The sequence below is a fragment of the Syngnathus floridae genome, chromosome 17 (genome assembly GCF_059516105.1).
Source record: "Syngnathus floridae isolate MCC-2025c chromosome 17, RoL_Sflo_1.0, whole genome shotgun sequence".
Taxonomy (NCBI): Eukaryota; Metazoa; Chordata; class Actinopteri; order Syngnathiformes; family Syngnathidae; genus Syngnathus; species Syngnathus floridae.
This window is the reverse complement of record NC_142429.1, coordinates 5,913,765-5,929,481: the sequence shown is the minus strand read 5'-3', so window position 1 is coordinate 5,929,481 and position 15,717 is coordinate 5,913,765. Positions and strand designations below refer to the sequence as shown.

General features: G+C 41.9%; 3 protein-coding genes and 1 long non-coding RNA gene across 14 annotated transcripts in view; 2 read left to right on the top strand and 2 right to left on the bottom strand.

Moving 5' to 3' along the window:
* Nucleotides 1–967: 967 nt before the first annotated feature.
* Nucleotides 968–4,129, bottom strand: ubfd1 (ubiquitin family domain containing 1). 3 transcript variants are annotated; one of them, XM_088358888.1, is made up of 7 exons: nt 3,963–4,129; nt 2,537–2,820; nt 2,257–2,465; nt 2,079–2,144; nt 1,895–2,000; nt 1,740–1,822; nt 968–1,433 (listed from the first exon to the last, which is right to left on the bottom strand). In XM_088358888.1, the coding sequence occupies exons 1-7, from the start codon at nt 4,112–4,114 to the stop codon at nt 1,323–1,325; spliced, it is 1,011 nt and encodes a 336-aa protein (XP_088215014.1). In that variant the 5' UTR covers nt 4,115–4,129; the 3' UTR covers nt 968–1,322. The 3 variants fall into 3 exon arrangements, 2 of the variants coding, with proteins under 2 accessions (XP_088215014.1, XP_088215015.1); XM_088358889.1 differs by lacking the exon at nt 3,963–4,129 and adding an exon at nt 3,583–3,709 and having other exon boundaries at nt 2,537–2,824; XR_015853571.1 differs by lacking the exon at nt 968–1,433 and having other exon boundaries at nt 1,781–1,822; nt 2,231–2,465.
* A 256-nt stretch (nt 4,130–4,385) lies between these two features.
* Nucleotides 4,386–10,804, top strand: LOC148383921 (UNC93-like protein MFSD11). Of its 3 annotated transcripts, XR_015853569.1 has the most exons (14): nt 4,386–4,726; nt 5,225–5,280; nt 5,359–5,466; nt 5,552–5,631; nt 6,426–6,522; nt 6,616–6,674; nt 6,785–6,932; nt 7,019–7,068; nt 7,263–7,328; nt 7,403–7,832; nt 8,048–8,183; nt 8,451–8,675; nt 10,250–10,430; nt 10,655–10,804. XR_015853569.1 is itself a non-coding variant. In XM_088358885.1 (13 exons), the coding sequence occupies exons 1-13, from the start codon at nt 4,637–4,639 to the stop codon at nt 8,607–8,609; spliced, it is 1,350 nt and encodes a 449-aa protein (XP_088215011.1). In that variant the 5' UTR covers nt 4,389–4,636; the 3' UTR covers nt 8,610–9,130. The 3 variants fall into 3 exon arrangements, 2 of the variants coding, with proteins under 2 accessions (XP_088215010.1, XP_088215011.1); XM_088358885.1 differs by lacking the exons at nt 10,250–10,430; nt 10,655–10,804 and having other exon boundaries at nt 4,389–4,726; nt 7,403–7,528; nt 7,658–7,832; nt 8,451–9,130; XM_088358884.1 differs by lacking the exons at nt 10,250–10,430; nt 10,655–10,804 and having other exon boundaries at nt 8,451–9,130.
* On the bottom strand, nt 8,354–12,996 carry kdm8 (lysine (K)-specific demethylase 8). Of its 2 annotated transcripts, XR_015853570.1 has the most exons (10): nt 12,773–12,996; nt 11,922–12,392; nt 11,669–11,841; nt 11,106–11,238; nt 10,958–11,026; nt 10,678–10,827; nt 10,512–10,604; nt 10,228–10,410; nt 10,032–10,137; nt 8,354–8,609 (listed from the first exon to the last, which is right to left on the bottom strand). XR_015853570.1 is itself a non-coding variant. In XM_088358886.1 (9 exons), the coding sequence occupies exons 2-8, from the start codon at nt 12,378–12,380 to the stop codon at nt 10,246–10,248; spliced, it is 1,242 nt and encodes a 413-aa protein (XP_088215012.1). In that variant the 5' UTR covers nt 12,381–12,392; nt 12,773–12,996; the 3' UTR covers nt 8,354–8,609; nt 10,228–10,245. The 2 variants fall into 2 exon arrangements, 1 of the variants encoding a protein (XP_088215012.1); XM_088358886.1 differs by lacking the exon at nt 10,032–10,137.
* LOC148383915 (uncharacterized) overlaps nt 11,988–15,717 on the top strand; it is a 151,146-nt gene continuing 147,416 nt past the window's right edge. For 5 of the 6 annotated variants that reach the window (XR_015853575.1, XR_015853574.1, XR_015853577.1 and 2 more), the window contains exons 1-2: nt 11,988–12,412; nt 13,665–13,833. This is a non-coding gene — a long non-coding RNA (uncharacterized LOC148383915). The remainder of the gene's footprint in view (nt 12,413–13,664; nt 13,834–15,717) is intronic. The other variant, XR_015853578.1, reaches the window with a different exon arrangement.

Below are 15,717 nucleotides of genomic sequence, written 5' to 3'. Positions count from 1 at the left end.
TTTCCAAGTTACCCTCGTTAAACACACCTGCGTGAAAAGATTTTGGTCATTTTTACGTCTGCAGGAGCTAAAACTTTTCACGCAGGTGCACTTAACGAGGGAATCTTGGAACACATGTTGGAATGAGGCCCGAGGACTGGAGTTTGAAACCTGTAACCTTTGACCATGATTTTTCTCTAATAAAGTGGCCTGTTATTAGCTACACCTGAAAATGGCAGTGTATCTAATGGAGTGTCCGAGTGACGTCACAGATCAAACAGCCAATCAGAAAGTGGGGATGAGGGCGGGTGTGGCACTTTTCACTTTCCGTGAAGGTTTGACCATGATTTTTGATTATTTGATTTATTAAAAAAACAAAAAACAAAAAACGATTCGTTAGAACAAATCTTTTGAGTGAACTGATTCTAAAGATTCAGTTCACTTAAAAGAACTGGAATGCACATCACTAGTCACTACCTCTGAGCACTAAATTAAAAGCGCGATAAGCGTCGAGAATAGCACAAGAAGTAGATTGACTTCTTTGGAAAATCAAATTTAGACACTTTTAAACAATAATCATACTGTAAAGTGTGAATTTATGAAAAGGTAAAGCTTTTCAAAACCGTTTAATCTGAAATTGGAGGTGTTAACGGAAGTGACGTAACCATACCGGCCCCTTTTGGCAAGTACCCCCCCTCCCATTTTAAAACGGTGAACCCTGGACATCAGATTACTTTTGTCTTTTTCGCAAGTGTAGCAAATTTGAACAGGTTCTCCAATTCCCAGATTTGCACAGGTGTACCAACTTTGGCACAACAGCGTTCATAACCTCGAAATCACATCGGGTCATCCTTTATGTAATTTTGCATATTTTTGTTTTGAATGTACTTGTTAAATTAAACGGTTGGTTTTAAATACCACACTTTGTAAGGCTTAACCTATTCATCCTGAAAAATGGCTGGATTTGCGGTCTGCAAAAAAAGAAACATTTAATTTCATTAAATAACTTTTATTTCTTTAAGAATAACAGAAGAAAAGTGTTAGCAATTTCTGTACAATTGTTTCATTGTTTTTATCCCCTTGGATTTGTTGAAGCCCATCAGTGATCAACAAGAGGGAGGGATGAGAAATGTTAACGCTACCACTTGTAGCGTATGTTCAAACTTAAAAAAAAAAAAAAAAAAAAAAAAAAAGACAATTTTAGTCCATGGGCATCAGTCAAGTTCCTTCAGATAAGATGCCAGCAAGTTTCCTCAGCCTCTCTTCTTTCCCCAACTCCTCCTCTTCGTCCTCCTCTTCTGTCCCAGTCCATCATTGTCAAAAACAAAACTGTAAGAGGCACATTAGAAATACTGCCATTTTCCCAGGACTGTGTCTTTAATTGCATCCACGAACTGTGTGGGCACCCAGTAGACCCAATACTGAGACGCTTCTGTCGGACCCAGCTGGAACGCCTGCATGACACATGACAAATATTGATAGAAAGTCTTCACCCCCCCCGCTCAGCAAATGCCAAGTTTACGTTCAAATTAAACAAAGACAATTCCCTGTTGTGTATTTAAAAGAAACCACATAACGGTAAAGCTCAACATGACATTCATGTAAGCTAAACGTGTCGGTAAAGTACCAGACGCAAAATGTGTTCACTTTTGCCCGCATCATACGAGTGTCGGCGATGCATCCTTCCCTTCTTCATTGTCACAACTTTAAATATGTCTCATCCGCAGCTCATAAAACATTAAATACGAAGCAGCACTTACCACCATGTGATAGTCCTCGTGCTCTTCAATAGGCTCAGAAACCACATTTTTGATGGAGCCCATCGGGACTTTCTCTGTCCTCTCTGCACACAAAAAACAAAAACATTTAACAAAAAACAAAAAAAGGGTCACTGTTAGCTTTTTGTGTGCTTCACCTTTCGTCCCGATCCACAGCTGATCCTGCTCCAGTTTGAATGTGAGTCTTACTTTTCCTCCGGACTTATTGTACATTCCGGACAAAGGCACCGTTGGTAGTCGTTCCTGCCGGTGGGGAGGGCCAAGATTTTCAAAAACATCACCATGACAGGAAAAACAAAACAAAACAGCATGCACACTCACTTTTGTTCCTTTAATAGCCGGCATCACATCCTCAGGTTTACCTTTGTCAAGAACTTTCCTGTGTTGCTGAAATGAAGCAAATATTTTTTCCACACAAATTTCAAATGTCCTAATGTATACGTTTGGTTCTTGGACCATTTATTTAGACTAACGTGAGCGCTCGCTGTCCATGTCGAACCTTTTGCCTGCATAACGGCTCCTTCTTGTTCTCCTCGGCTTTGACCTCCTGCTGCATGACCTCTTTGGGCGTGCTGACGGCCAGCACGTCGTTTATGGTGGAGCCCACCACCATGATCTTGGCGCCGCTCGTTACCTTCATCTCCCGTAGCGTCTTGTCCTCTGGCACCAGGCCTTTGTACATCACCTTCTGCATAGCCGGCGGAAGGCCTGATGAAAAGAAAGAAAACGTGTTGTGCTTGTTGAACGATAGTAGAAAAAGAACAGGAAGAAATGGTCACCCGTGAGCGAATGGATTTTCTCCTTTAGTTTAGCGCCGGTACTATCCAGCCCGATCTTCAAGTCGTATTTGATCTTATTCCAGATGATCTTCAAGTCCACAGTCTCGCCCTCATCCTCGGTGATGTCGTCTCCGTTGCTGATGCCTGAAGAGCCCTGAGTGGAAGCGGCGGCGGCGCTTCCTGCGTCCGACATCGGTTCTGAGTTGCCTTTCTCCGTAGTGTCCACCAGAGGTGCGTCTTCCTCTTCTTCCTTTGGCTTTGCGTCCGTTTGCATTGTAACTTGACTTCCTGGACGAAAATGTCATTCAATTTTCGATGGTGCTTGTTATCGGTGAATCGACTTTGGGTCAGCGGTGGGGCATGTCGTTAAAATTTAGAGTCTCCAAATTTTGGAGTCTTGAATATGTAATATCGGAGGGGCACAAGATTCAAACCCTGAATACCAGAACAATGGTTAACAGTTTCCAAACTAGAGTTTCAGAACCAGTTCATTCAAGCTACTTTAGTCAGTAAATAGGTGAAACGTCACATACAATGTATTTAAATTAACAAAATTTTAATGATGTGGTGTAAAGAAATATTATTGCTGTGACTGTATCTTGCTTTTAATCGTAGTTTCTCATTTGATTTTAAGAAGTGGCTAACAAAAAAAACACGCTTTTGGCTTCCCAGCGCTGTATGACACAGCATCTTGCACTTTTCCACGAGTCTTCATCTATGTTAAACGGATAACTTATTGACTATGACCACTTCGAGACTGTCATTTGAGTCCACTTATGTTGGGCCCTCTGTTATGCAAAGTGAAACTACAGCGTGTGTGGCTCATTTTGCACTGGTTAGCAGTCACTGACGTTAGCTAGCTACTAACCTGCTGAAGAAACATGTCAAGATAAACTCGGACGAGGAGACGTGAATAGCGAAAGACACAACCTTAACAGCTCTGGGCCTCAACGCGTCTATTAGCGGCGTGCGTTAATTCATCGATAGGCACAAAAATGGCTGTACGGTTACGAAGTAAATATTGCTATATTCTGCTCAATACCTACCATCCTGGGTCGCCATGATGATTGTGTACAACCAGTGGAAACGTTCAGCAAGCCCAAGAGTGTATAGAGAGCAAGAGAGTTCCCATATTAATTAGGCCAACGTGGAATACGTTTACAGATGAGCTACCTTTTGTTTTGTTGCGATCTAAACAGGAAATATTTTCATGGTGCGTCATGATTAAATAACATGGGACCAAATATTCACTGCAAAATTGCAAACTATAGTTTCATTGCAAGTTCATTTTCTCGCGTGTGCCCAAAGGAATCATTTTGAATGAAATTGATTTGGAAGATATTTATTAGCTCCTGATTCGGAAAAAAAATAATTAAGGTGGAATTAAAATTGACTTTTATTGCAGTGTCTTAAGTGTGCTCGAAACTTGCCTTTCGCGAATGTTGCCAAGACGGAAAAGAGCGTTGGGAAGTATCTCGCTTCGTCGATCTTCTTGGTTGTTGTGGCAGAGACGCCAGACTCCAAGAGGTGGCACTTTCCTGGATTTCTATTGGTCCAAGTTTTCTTCTTCGTGTACATTTTAAACCATAGAAGTTACAATCACGTTTGTCGCCAACTATTGGTTGAAATATGGACTAAAATTCCGTATGATTCTTTTCAGCATTGTCCAAAAACAACAGTTTGTCGATCCTAAATGTGGATCCTCTGTTAAAAACAAGTTTGGAAAAAAATGTAGTTCTAGCCTTTCACCGCCAGATAGCAGCAGCACAGTGCAAGCAATATTCCACTCTCCAGGTCCACGAAGAAGAACAGTTGTAGGCTACCGTGGAGGGAAGGAAAAGTCCTACGGAAGCACAAAAAAAAAAAAAAAAAAAAAAAAAAAAAACTGCCGTAATTGAAGTCACAAGTTGACATGCACGCGTTGTGTGGCAGACTGACAAGAAGCTCACAATGCTGCCGCTATCGCCGCCTACTTCATTCGCGTTTTATTAACTCTACGCCACATTTATTTGGATCCTTTTCAAAAGTTTCTTCCGTGGAGTTCAGAGGGGTGAAGTCCATGAAATGTAGCAGCGAAAACCCAGAGGGAGAAGAAGCACCATGGCAGACTGGAGGACTTTTAATGTGGTGGTTTTGGGCGTGGGATTCTTGTTCGTATTCACCGCCTTCACCACCTGTGGCAATATTGAAGTAAGTTTTGAACTTTTTTCTTTTCTTTCGAAGTTTATCGTTTTAAATATGTTTTATGGAAGAGCGAAATGACATAAAATTTCATTTCAACGGTCATTCTAAGTTGTGTAGTTTAAATATGTTAGTTAGCAATTTGTGTAATTAAAAGAATGGCTATTTACCCTAAAACATCATGTCATTTACTTTTTGCTATATTAATATTCCTTATTGTGTATAACAAAATATTCCCCACTATATACTTAAAAAATGTTTTTAAGGAAATATTTCCTTCCTGGAATACATGTTTACATGCGTCCTTTGTAATCATACTTATGAATAGTTGTAACAAATTGTATGACTGCAGAAATAATGTCACTAAGTAAAAAAGCAAGCAAGCAATCAGTGTCATGTGCTTCTCGTGCTCCCAATTTTGCTCACAAGTTCAATGAGTTCTGCTCTATTATAAAGAATTTCACAATGTAATAACATTAGGCTCCTTCCTTCTCGTCTTCTTTTTAGCAAACGGTGGTGAAAAGTCTGCGGAATGACACTTTCACAGGAAGTGGATACCACAGGTTGCTTAAATAATGAAATACTGCATATTTCGCATCAAATATTGCCATAATAATTACTGTCAATTGTATTTTTTGCAGTCTGGGCATCATTTATGGAGTCTTCTCATTGGCCAATTTGGCAGCGCCCGCCGTGGTGTCGGTGGCGGGACCGAAGGTGACCATGTTTGTGAGCGGGCTGCTTTACAGGTACCACATCTGCCGGGCAGGAAGTCACGTCGAATGACTGGCGATCAATCTGTTGCTGATCACTGTTGTCGTCTTGCGCATCCAGTGGCTATGTTGCTGTCTTCATCGAGCCGTCTACCTGGTCCTTCTACCTGACGTCCGTGCTGATTGGCGTCGGGGCTGCCAGTAAGCTTTCCCCACCCCAGAGTCAAAAATGATTTTTGATAAATCTTTCAAATCACATCTAAACCATTGTATTGTCAAAGTATCTTGGTCAGGCAATTTTATAATTGTATAAATGTATTTTCTTTTCAAACCTAGCCTTTATTTTATAAATTAATTCATTTTTTGTTTATGTATTTATTTATTTCATTGTTAATGTCATTTATTTGAAAATATCCAGGTGAGTTGCTCTTTTTAATGTAGTTGAAATAATACAGGTTAATTTATTAATTTGTTTTTTATTCAAAACATCTTGCTCCATTTATTTTATTTTTTGTAGTTTATTAAATTTAAATCCAGCTCACTTGAATCATCTATTTTATTTTTAATTGGGTTGGTACATGAAATGCACAAGTATGAGGTAAAAACAAAGCTTAATGAATCTTAATTTTTCATTCCCAGTCATGGATTACATTTGTGTGGGAAGCTGCAGGTGAATTAGACCTCATCTGTACGTGTCAGAATTTCAAGCAGCAGGCTTAAAAATAAATGTTATAAAAATAGGTGGTTAAATGGTTGGAGAGCATCAAGCCCACCACAAATACGAATCTTTGGAGAGGAAAAAGGTTTAGTGGGTCATGACGATTCCCCCTGGCGGTGTGCTGGGATTATATGTGTTGTTACCTAACAGCACATAAAAAATAATGTTACACTTGATACAGCCAATTAACTGCTGCCCCCCCCCCCCCCCCCCCCTCCTCTCACATGACGCACACACACAGCTTCATTTCTTCTTCTTTTTTTGGTTCCTGTTTCAGTGCTATGGACAGCTCAAGGGCAATTCTTGGTGGAGAACTCAGATGCTTCCACAATCAACAGGAACACAGGAATGTTCTGGGCTCTCCTGCAGTGCAGGTACTCACAAGAGAGGGTTAGCAAGTCAAGTTTTTTTTTTTTTTTTTGCTTATATACCAAACATGTCAATGTTTCTTCATCCTTTATTTGCAGCATGTTATTTGGCAATTTGTACATTTATCTGGAATGGAATGGAAGAACAGAAATACCAGGTAGATGCGTCATGCTTGTAATGAAAGATTGAAATAAATTAATCAATAAATGATTTGATTGACAGATTGTGTTCAATAACTCTGGCCTTGTGGGTTTTTTTCGTGGTCAGACGGCAGCAGGAAGACAATCTTCCTCTCATTGCTGGTGGCCTCCATTGTGGGGACGCTGTGCTTCTTGGCGCTGAGGAGGACTCGCCTGTTCGAGGAGGAGATGCTCTCCGAGGACGAAGGACAGGCCTTGCTCTCAACACACATGGTGTGAGTAGACTTTTTTTTTTCTCGTAGTGCTATTTTCATGTTTATCAGAAATGCGTAACAAAATAATCTGGTGATGTTATTTTTAGTTACAAGCACAGAGCCAACACAGCCATAGAGGAGGTGAAGGCAGACTTCAGTAAGTCTATCGCCATGGTTACCTTAAAAAAAAGTAACTTAATGTTGCTAATTATTTGATTTTAAAAACTTCATCTTAAAAACACGAGCAAATGGCAAAAAAAATGTTATATGACCCTGTCCATCAAAAGTAAGCATCATGGATGTTGGTGTTCCTAATGAAGTGTCTAGTAATAGCAATGTGTCCCTCCATAGAGACGATGCTGCAGCTTGTCAAGAGCAGAAACATCCTCCTCTTGAGTCCCTGCATGGCCTACAGCGGTGAGCGCTCCCCATCAGTATGCCGAGCGGCGCCTCCATCGGCCTTCTTTTTTAACTTTGTTCTCCCGGCGCAGGCCTGGAGCTGTCCTTCTACAGCGGCGTCTACGGGACGTGCTTGGGAGCCACGGCGCAGTTCGGCCAGGCGGCTAAAGGCCTCATCGGCATCTCGGGCATGGTGCTGGGCGTGGGTGAAATCATAGGTTGGAAAGGCCAGCTGTCTTATTTTTTTTGGAAGTTCACAGGAAGCAATGTTTTTAATCTGATTGGCCAACAGTCGGCCCAAAACATCTCAGAGATGGACTTTGTGTGTTTTTCCCTGCGCTTGCCAGGGGGAGGCTTGTTTGGCTTGGTGTGCAAGAACAATCGCTTTAGACGCACCTCAGTGGTCTTCCTGGGAATGGTGGTGCACTTTGTGGCTTTCTATCTCATCTTTCTTAACATTCCTGAAGATGCCCCTGTGGTCTTCGGCACCACCACCACCAAGAGCCCGTTTCTCACTCCAAGGTGTGTAAGATGGATGGTTAGAAGTTTGCAAAGGACCACCATGATGAAATACAGTAAAAAAAAAAAAAACAAGGCTGTGTTTCTATTCCTACAAAGCTAATTTCTTGAGCTGTTCTAAAGTTAAATACAACTGAATCTTAAAGCAACAAGCGGAGACTCCAGCTGCTTGGCACAATACGAGCACAAAGAGTAACTCCACATGTTTGGTCTTGCAGCATGTCCATCGCCCTGCTGTGCAGTTTTCTGCTGGGCCTGGGAGATAGCTGCTTTAACACGCAGCTCTACAGCATCCTGGGTTGCATCTACGCGGAGCAAAGCACGCCCGCGTTCGCCATCTTTAAATTCGTACAGGTGACTAATCCCACATGTACTAGCGGACCAGCGTCTTAAAACGCAACAAAGTAATAATTTTGCTGAAGCAATATTAAGTTGCTGCTTGACTTCAGTGTTGCATGACAGCATTACACTGCCCCCCTGGTGGCCGAGGTGAGCAGAAAGAACGATGAATTGAATTTGCAGCATTGAATAATTATGGACAAACTATTTAATTCATCACATTATAACAAAGCATGTTCTTATGCAAAAGTTCTTTTTTTTTTTTTCTACTGTCTTGTCCAGTCGGTTTTCGCAGCCGTGGCATTCTTCTACAGCGGCGACACGCTGCTCACATGGCAGCTCCTTCTGATGGTGGTGCTGGGCTTCAACGGCACGCTATGCTTCTTCGTGGCTGAGCGCATGCATGACGCTGACGCCACCTCCACTCAGAACTTGGAGTAACTGGAGAGGAACAAAACAAACGGATACTGCAGACTGTGGAGAGCAAGCGGCTTTAAGGCACTGAAGGTTCTCTCATTTTTTAAATAGTTTTTTTTTTTAATGATACTTTTTCTTTCATCATCATAATCATCATGGTTGCAGTAGGAGCCCGCAGGGTCATTTACATCCAGAGTAAATGGCTTGATGCTGCCCCTCGATGATGAGCGCTCATTAATACTCGAACAACACTCTTAAACAAAATGACTACTGCATCGCTTTAAGCTCAGGTGGAACACTTTTTTTTTTTTGGAGAAGTGCCACTCCTTTGCCTCGTTAAGTCATCTTTTTACGATTGGATTTGGCATCCCAAAAACTCTTTTCTGTGGTCGCAATTCATTTCTAACGTCGTGGAGTCTTAACATTTCAAAATACTCACCCCAGATTGCTAACAAACTAGCATTTGAAAATAAAAGTGTTTTATATTGTGCATCTCTATATTCATTTTGAGACAAATAAAAGCACGCTTATGCAGTTTTAGTGAATTTCTGAGCAAATATGAACTCGTTTACATCTGTGTTGCTTTTATTTTTTTATACCCTCAAAAATTTGTATTTTTTAAATACACTGAAAAAATGTGTGAATATTTTCTTTCCTGTGACTGATTGGGTGTACTTAATATTATTGACATGGCCCTTGTAGGAATTATAGCAGGTGAGTTGATGTTGCTGGTGTTTAAATGTTGTTAACTTTATTCAACACTTGAAACTCAATTATCACCAAATGAGAGGAATTTAATGGATTTGGCCGTGAGTTGGCCAAAAGCATGTAGGCCATTAATCAAAACGTGGCGGACAAGAAATGGGGGCAGAATAAGAGAGAAGACTACGAAGGTGATGGTGGTGGGGGGCTTACATTACTTCACTGGTAATTGAGTATTGATCACTTCATAATGAGAGTAAGCAAATTTGCGAGATCTGAAGTCAATTTTGCCACTTAAGCAATCCAGTTTGCGACGTTGAAGTCGCGCTTGAAAATTAAGAGAGACAGGACTGCATAAAAGTAGTAGGCATTATCTGAGTTCCTGGTGAGTATTGATCAAATGTTACAAGAATATTTGTATACTGTATATTAATTAGCGAGAATTGGTCAAATACATAACAGTGATGCTAACAGTTGGGGCACAACCATATGGCAAGATAGCAACACGTTGACCTGAATTCGGTTATTCCTAGTGACAACTGATCAAATGCTAATAGCTAATACGCAAATAATGACAAGATGTAAACTCTGGTTGCCGTTTCTGATTAATTAAATTCCAGTGTAGTAACATGAAGCAAGAGAGCAGCCTGTTTTCCCCTCCTGCCCTGTTTTCGCTTTACAGTTCTAATCATGCTAATAGTTGCGTTGCTGAAGTACAAAAATGAGGCATGAATGTGTGCGTACCCACGGGGGACGCTTCATTTATTCCTCCTCAGCTGTGACCCGCTTTAACCGGCAGCATGTTTAGCCGACGCTCCCTCATTTGCATGCATTATGCAAATAGGAACACCTGAGGATATTTGTCGGATTAAAAGGTTGAGAGCGCAATTAAACGAAACAATCCGTACAAAAAAACAAACTGTTGAAAGTAGAAATAAACCTTTCATTTGGCATCGTTTCAGGACCACCAGAAGCTGACAGAAAAACTTTGCTCCAGGGAGCGCACGTAGTGCCAGTGTTGCACCGGGATGAAGAGCACGTCTCCGGGCCGCAGCACGCAATCCTGGTATGGAGCCTTGGAGAACTCTGGGAAGCGCTTCGTGTCGGGGTTCTCCACTTCCACCTGGGCCGAAAGAAAAAAAGGTTAGTGCTGTCCAAATCAATCACTGAAATGACTGTGATGTGCTAGAAACTGGAAAGATTTTGTGATGATGCCAAGCCCACCTGGCTGGTGTTATGTAAGAGCTGAGACGGGTGCGGGTAGAGTTTGTCCGAGTCTTGGGGCGAGTACAAGCGGATGTATTTGCATCCCACCACCTGATAGGAACAAACAGATGACACGATATTAATTTACTACTACATTTCAGGAAGCCTCTTGCTTTCGAGTTACCTGTGCCAGGAAGTTGTGCTGGGGATCCTGGTGGAGGGGCGAGACAGTGCCGGCGGGCCCGAACCAGGCATTGACGGTCACGTCGTCCTCGTCGTCGTCACCCAAGCAGCAGTAATCAGGCAAGCGAATGTCATCCTTCAACTCTGGTATCTATGGCAACGGGAAAATTATTCTAACATACAACTCAAAAAAAAAAAATCCAATAGCATTTTTTTATTTGGCCATCTTTGACAAAAATAAATACAAATATGTTACTGATCATTTTATTTAGCTGATCCACCTGTTCAAAGAGCTGATGCTGAGCTAGATAGCCGCAGACTGGTGTCGCCCCATCCGGACAGATGTCACTCTACCAAAAAAAAAAAAAAACCACACACACATATTAATTACCTGGAGGCGTGCAGTTAGAGCTTTTTGAATCCACTCACGCGTTTTAAAATATATCGGTCGATGAATTCGTTGAGCGTCATCAGCGTCTGGGACCATTCCTCGTCCGTGTACCTGGAGCCCACCTCCACGGGGACGGTGCGACACCCCGCCACTGACCTCAAGTATTCTAAGCTTTGGCAAAAGACAGGGAGGTGGGCGTTGGGGGGGCGGGGGTTAATGACATTCTTCCTTTCAGATCAGTTTACACTTGAGCGCAGTGAAAAGGGAACTGTTTGGGGATGGAAATTGTCCATTAGACATCCTTCACTTTCGGACTCCTGCAGCTTTCCTCTCCACTCGCTCGGCTAAGTACACTTAGCTGCCTGACGAGTGCAAATCAGACTGATTGCACGACTCTTTAATGGCGCTGAAGGGCCGATAACTGTTGCGCACGGAGACAGACGCCTGCACTTTTACTCGTTTTGCTTACTTCAAACTTGGAGGGTCACTTTTTATCACGGGTGAATTTTTTTTTTTTTTTAAAACGTATTCCATTCCATTTACTGTACTCGGGAGGCATCTGCCATTAAAACAAAAACAGAATAAACACGTCAATCTAAACCTCCAGGGGTGCTGGTTGAGGGCGGGCCAGTGATCGATGGTGCCTTCCAAGATGACCGCTTTGGTAGGGACCAGGTAGTTGTTCTTGAAACTCTCCAGAGACGGACATTTGACTCTGGGAATGGCCCGATCTTCCCCAATCGGTGGAACATTTGCCAGTGTCAATTTCAGCCTCTGTTGAAATAAAACCACAAGCACTTGTTCAAAGTGCCGCCCTGACAAAAATGTTGCAGCTTTCATCCCAGATCGTTGACCTTGGCCTCTGTATGCTTTGGCTCCTCCTCATTTCTGGTGTCTTTCTTGACTTCTTTCTGCAGAATCCGGACCAGAACTTGCAGTCGATCGTCCATGATGGCGGCGCCCATGAGCAAGCCCATGTCACAGGTGTGGACGGCCTGCAGGAGGTCGTCCTCTGAAGGCTCTTCAGCGCACAAGGCGCATACCTTGAAGAGGCACCCGTACGAGTAAACACGGCGCCACTCCTTGTCCACGTGGCGCCACGTTCCCGTGTTGAGCTTCTCCCACGACACGTCCAAGACGATCTGAGCGTCGAGCAGGAGGCCAGCGGCGGGGGTGCCGCTGTAGAGTTGGCGTCTGGATCTTCTCAGCATTTCCACCACGCTCGCCTCCACCTTGTCGCCAAAGTGCAGCGGGAAGTGGTTCTCGTCTGGTGGAAGAACAGCGGAGATCTTGGGCCATAGCGGCGGCGTCATTGAGAAGAGGATCTGGGGAGCAGAATTTCAAGGTGAGCATAAGTGCATCCATCTTAAAGTAACAAGAAGATATCCCTATATCCCTTTTTTCTTTTGCTTGCAACATATTTAATTGCATGTCAACTAATTTTAAATCTACTCACATTACACTACATGTTAAATTGTCTTTACCCAGCTATAAAACTAGTAATAGTTAGGTATGGATTTTTAATATAATGAAAGGCAGAAATGCAATAAAACATAAGTAATTTATATGCGAGTCAGTAATAGTAAAAGATCATCATTTAAGTCTTACGCACAACTGTCACAGCAAGGCAGTTATTTAGCCATTAAACGTAACTTCAGTCGTGACTTCAATTTGACTATAAAATATGAATAAAATGTATGGTTACCTTCCAAAACTATCGATCGGTGAAATACGCTGACTACGACATTAAAAGTGAAAGCAAAAATAAATATATAAATGACCAAAACTATAAAACGTTATTTTAGGAACTATTTGGAATTAGTGGTGGGATAACGGTTGCAAAACAATCCTTAAAAATCAGGTAAATGCATTCGGAGTGTTCTGTTTACGCGACGCGTGTGCGTCGACATAAATAGTCCGAGTGGAAACGATGACGACTCGGGAATACCTTGGTTCCGCTATTACAAAATTATCAAGTTCGTTAAATACAATAATAAAAAGATTTAAATTAAAACGTCATTAAATTCCATATTTTAAAATACGTTGGGATAATGTCATTTAATTCAATCAAAAACATTTCTCATTTAACCACAAGGGAATTTATTTGAAAAACACGTTATACGTTATGTCATTTAAACTATGTAAATTAAAGATGTCATTTAATTAGTGTTATTATGGAGAGCATTACATTTAATTTAGCAATTAATTACTCATAATTTTTACTATTAATGTTATTTCAAACTATAGTGTATAAATTATCTAGTTTATAATCTACATAATTTCAATAGCTGCACGAGACTGATTGCTCAAAGGTTTAAAAAAACAAAAAAAGGCAAATGTTTTATAGCCTCGTGTCCACATGCATGCACAACTGTAATAAATAGACTCAAGGTTGTTACAGCGACATTTAGTTTACCTTATTTCTCCTTGTTGGCACAAGCTTTATGTAAATAGCAGTTCCCAGAGGGCAGATTGATATGTATAGTATCTCCTCATGCAAAGCTAAAACAATAATTGGATTTGTCTTCACGATACCGCTGTGTTAGTTGAGCTCTTTTTTGTATGTCATTGATTTTTTTGTGTGGGTATTTTTCCAGCAGAGTGAAAAGTCTGAGCAAACATGATACGGACCCTTCGGAAATGGAAAGCCGCACGACGCCATTATCAAATGTCAAGCACAATGAAATTCAAATATCCTGGCTGTAGACTGTTCCTCTCTGCATGACGTGAGGAGGCTTTCCCAGATTCGCTCAGTATTCTGAAACGGTACGTGCAAACCCTCATAGTCACTAGAGTTATTTAAGAAGCCATCTTTTTAGCCCCCCCCTGGCAGTCAGATGCTGCAAAGCCTGTATACTGACAGAGCTAGGATTTTTTTTTTTTTGCCTTGGGGGCAGGGTGAGGGGCATCTGGGGGGGGCAAGGATATCTCTCTCAAAATTCTTCAAGAAATGGTGATAACGACTCAGTGTGTGGTCCCTGTAGGATGCAAATGTGAAAGAAAATCCTCTGGAAAATACACTAAAGTCAATAATTTGAGCGTATTTCAAAGGGGGGGATGCCCCCAAGCCCGCCGCCCCGTTACTCCGCTAATGCGCTCGTGCATATATTTTCTCCGGCATAAACAAAAGTTGACTAGATTTCAGGCATGCTGAGGCCCCCAGAATAGAATTTGTCATAAGAATGAAAATGAAAACGGCAGCTCTGGCTCTAAAACACCTTGCGGCCGCTTGATAACAGAAGTCAGTGTTTCAAGATAAGATGCAGCGAGCTGGTCTCAGCTGGTCCAACATGCTCCATTAGTTTCTCTACGTGATGCTGGGAAAATAAAGCCCCTGGCAGCCACGCGGATGCTGTGTTTGTGTAGCTCTGTCCGTGTATGTGTTGGAGGAGGGGGATGCGCGGGGCTGGGGGCTCGGCGATGTTCTACTCACATGTGTTTGCGCTTGTAAGATGCCGGGAGGGTCAGAGGTCTGCCGCTGTTTGTTCACGACCTTTTGGCAATGTTTACACGGGAGGAGGCTTACACCCTCCTGAGGCGCTCTACATATTGTTGCCGTCAAATGGCAACACTAGTTAAAAGGGGACATCATATGGTCAATTCATTTACTTTTTATTCGGGCTGAACAATTTTTCAAAATAATTGTGATTTTTTTTTTTTGCCCCCAAATATTTTTTCTTACAGTGTAACAAGCATATAAAAATAGTCATGTGTGTTTTCATTGAAACTAATTGACACAACAAAACATTCTGTGAGCAAAAGTTGACAAAAAAGTTAGCAAATTATTTCCAGCCTTAAATGAGTTGCTCTGTTTTCCAGTTCCTCTGGGCCAAGTTTTTTTTTTGTCTTTTCAATTTACTTTTAATCGCTAATGTTATGCCTCTACGAATGAGAATCTTTCCTGGAGCCTGTTTGGACTCTGTGCGTGGTAAACAATTAATTAGGTTTATATGAACATTTTTCTCTTTGACCCTCAACAGCAACAACAACAAAAGAAAAATCACTTTGGTCGCTCAAGGCAGCTTGGACCGTGACAGTGCCCCCCGGGAGGGGGCGGCGGGGGACATTGAGGGGTAAACCGCGGGTGGGATGTAATCAGCACCATTACGCTCCAGGTGCCGCTGAAATAAAAGATGGAAACAAGCCTGCGGTGGTGTTGCCATGGATTAGAATCCAATTAAACACAGTTCAGCTCCGCGTAAACTGCCAGCCCCTTTGCCTGATGACTCACGAAATTAACGCATTGTCGCCGCACAAAACAAATGTTACGACAGGGGGCGCAGCCGAGTGATTTTGCCTAAACAATCGGAGCCGTCAAGAATCGTTAAAGTCTGTGTTCGGCGCATACGATTTTTAAAAAAGACTTATTAGAAAGAAAATGAAAGACATTTTCATATTTGTAAATAATTGACCTAAATTGAACTAAACATAAAAATTTGCGTTTGGGGTTGTGCTGTTAAATGTGCCCCAAAACATTGAGCGCTTTGGTTTTTCATTTGCTAAAAAACAAAACAATTGTAACAGATATGTCCAAAAGTGCTTTTTAAAAATGGCAAACTCCCTTTTTGCAGTTTGGATGATGGCGACAGTTTGTGCCTGGAATGGATGAATTCACTTTCCATTACCGCCGATGGCGAAAATTGGTTTTCC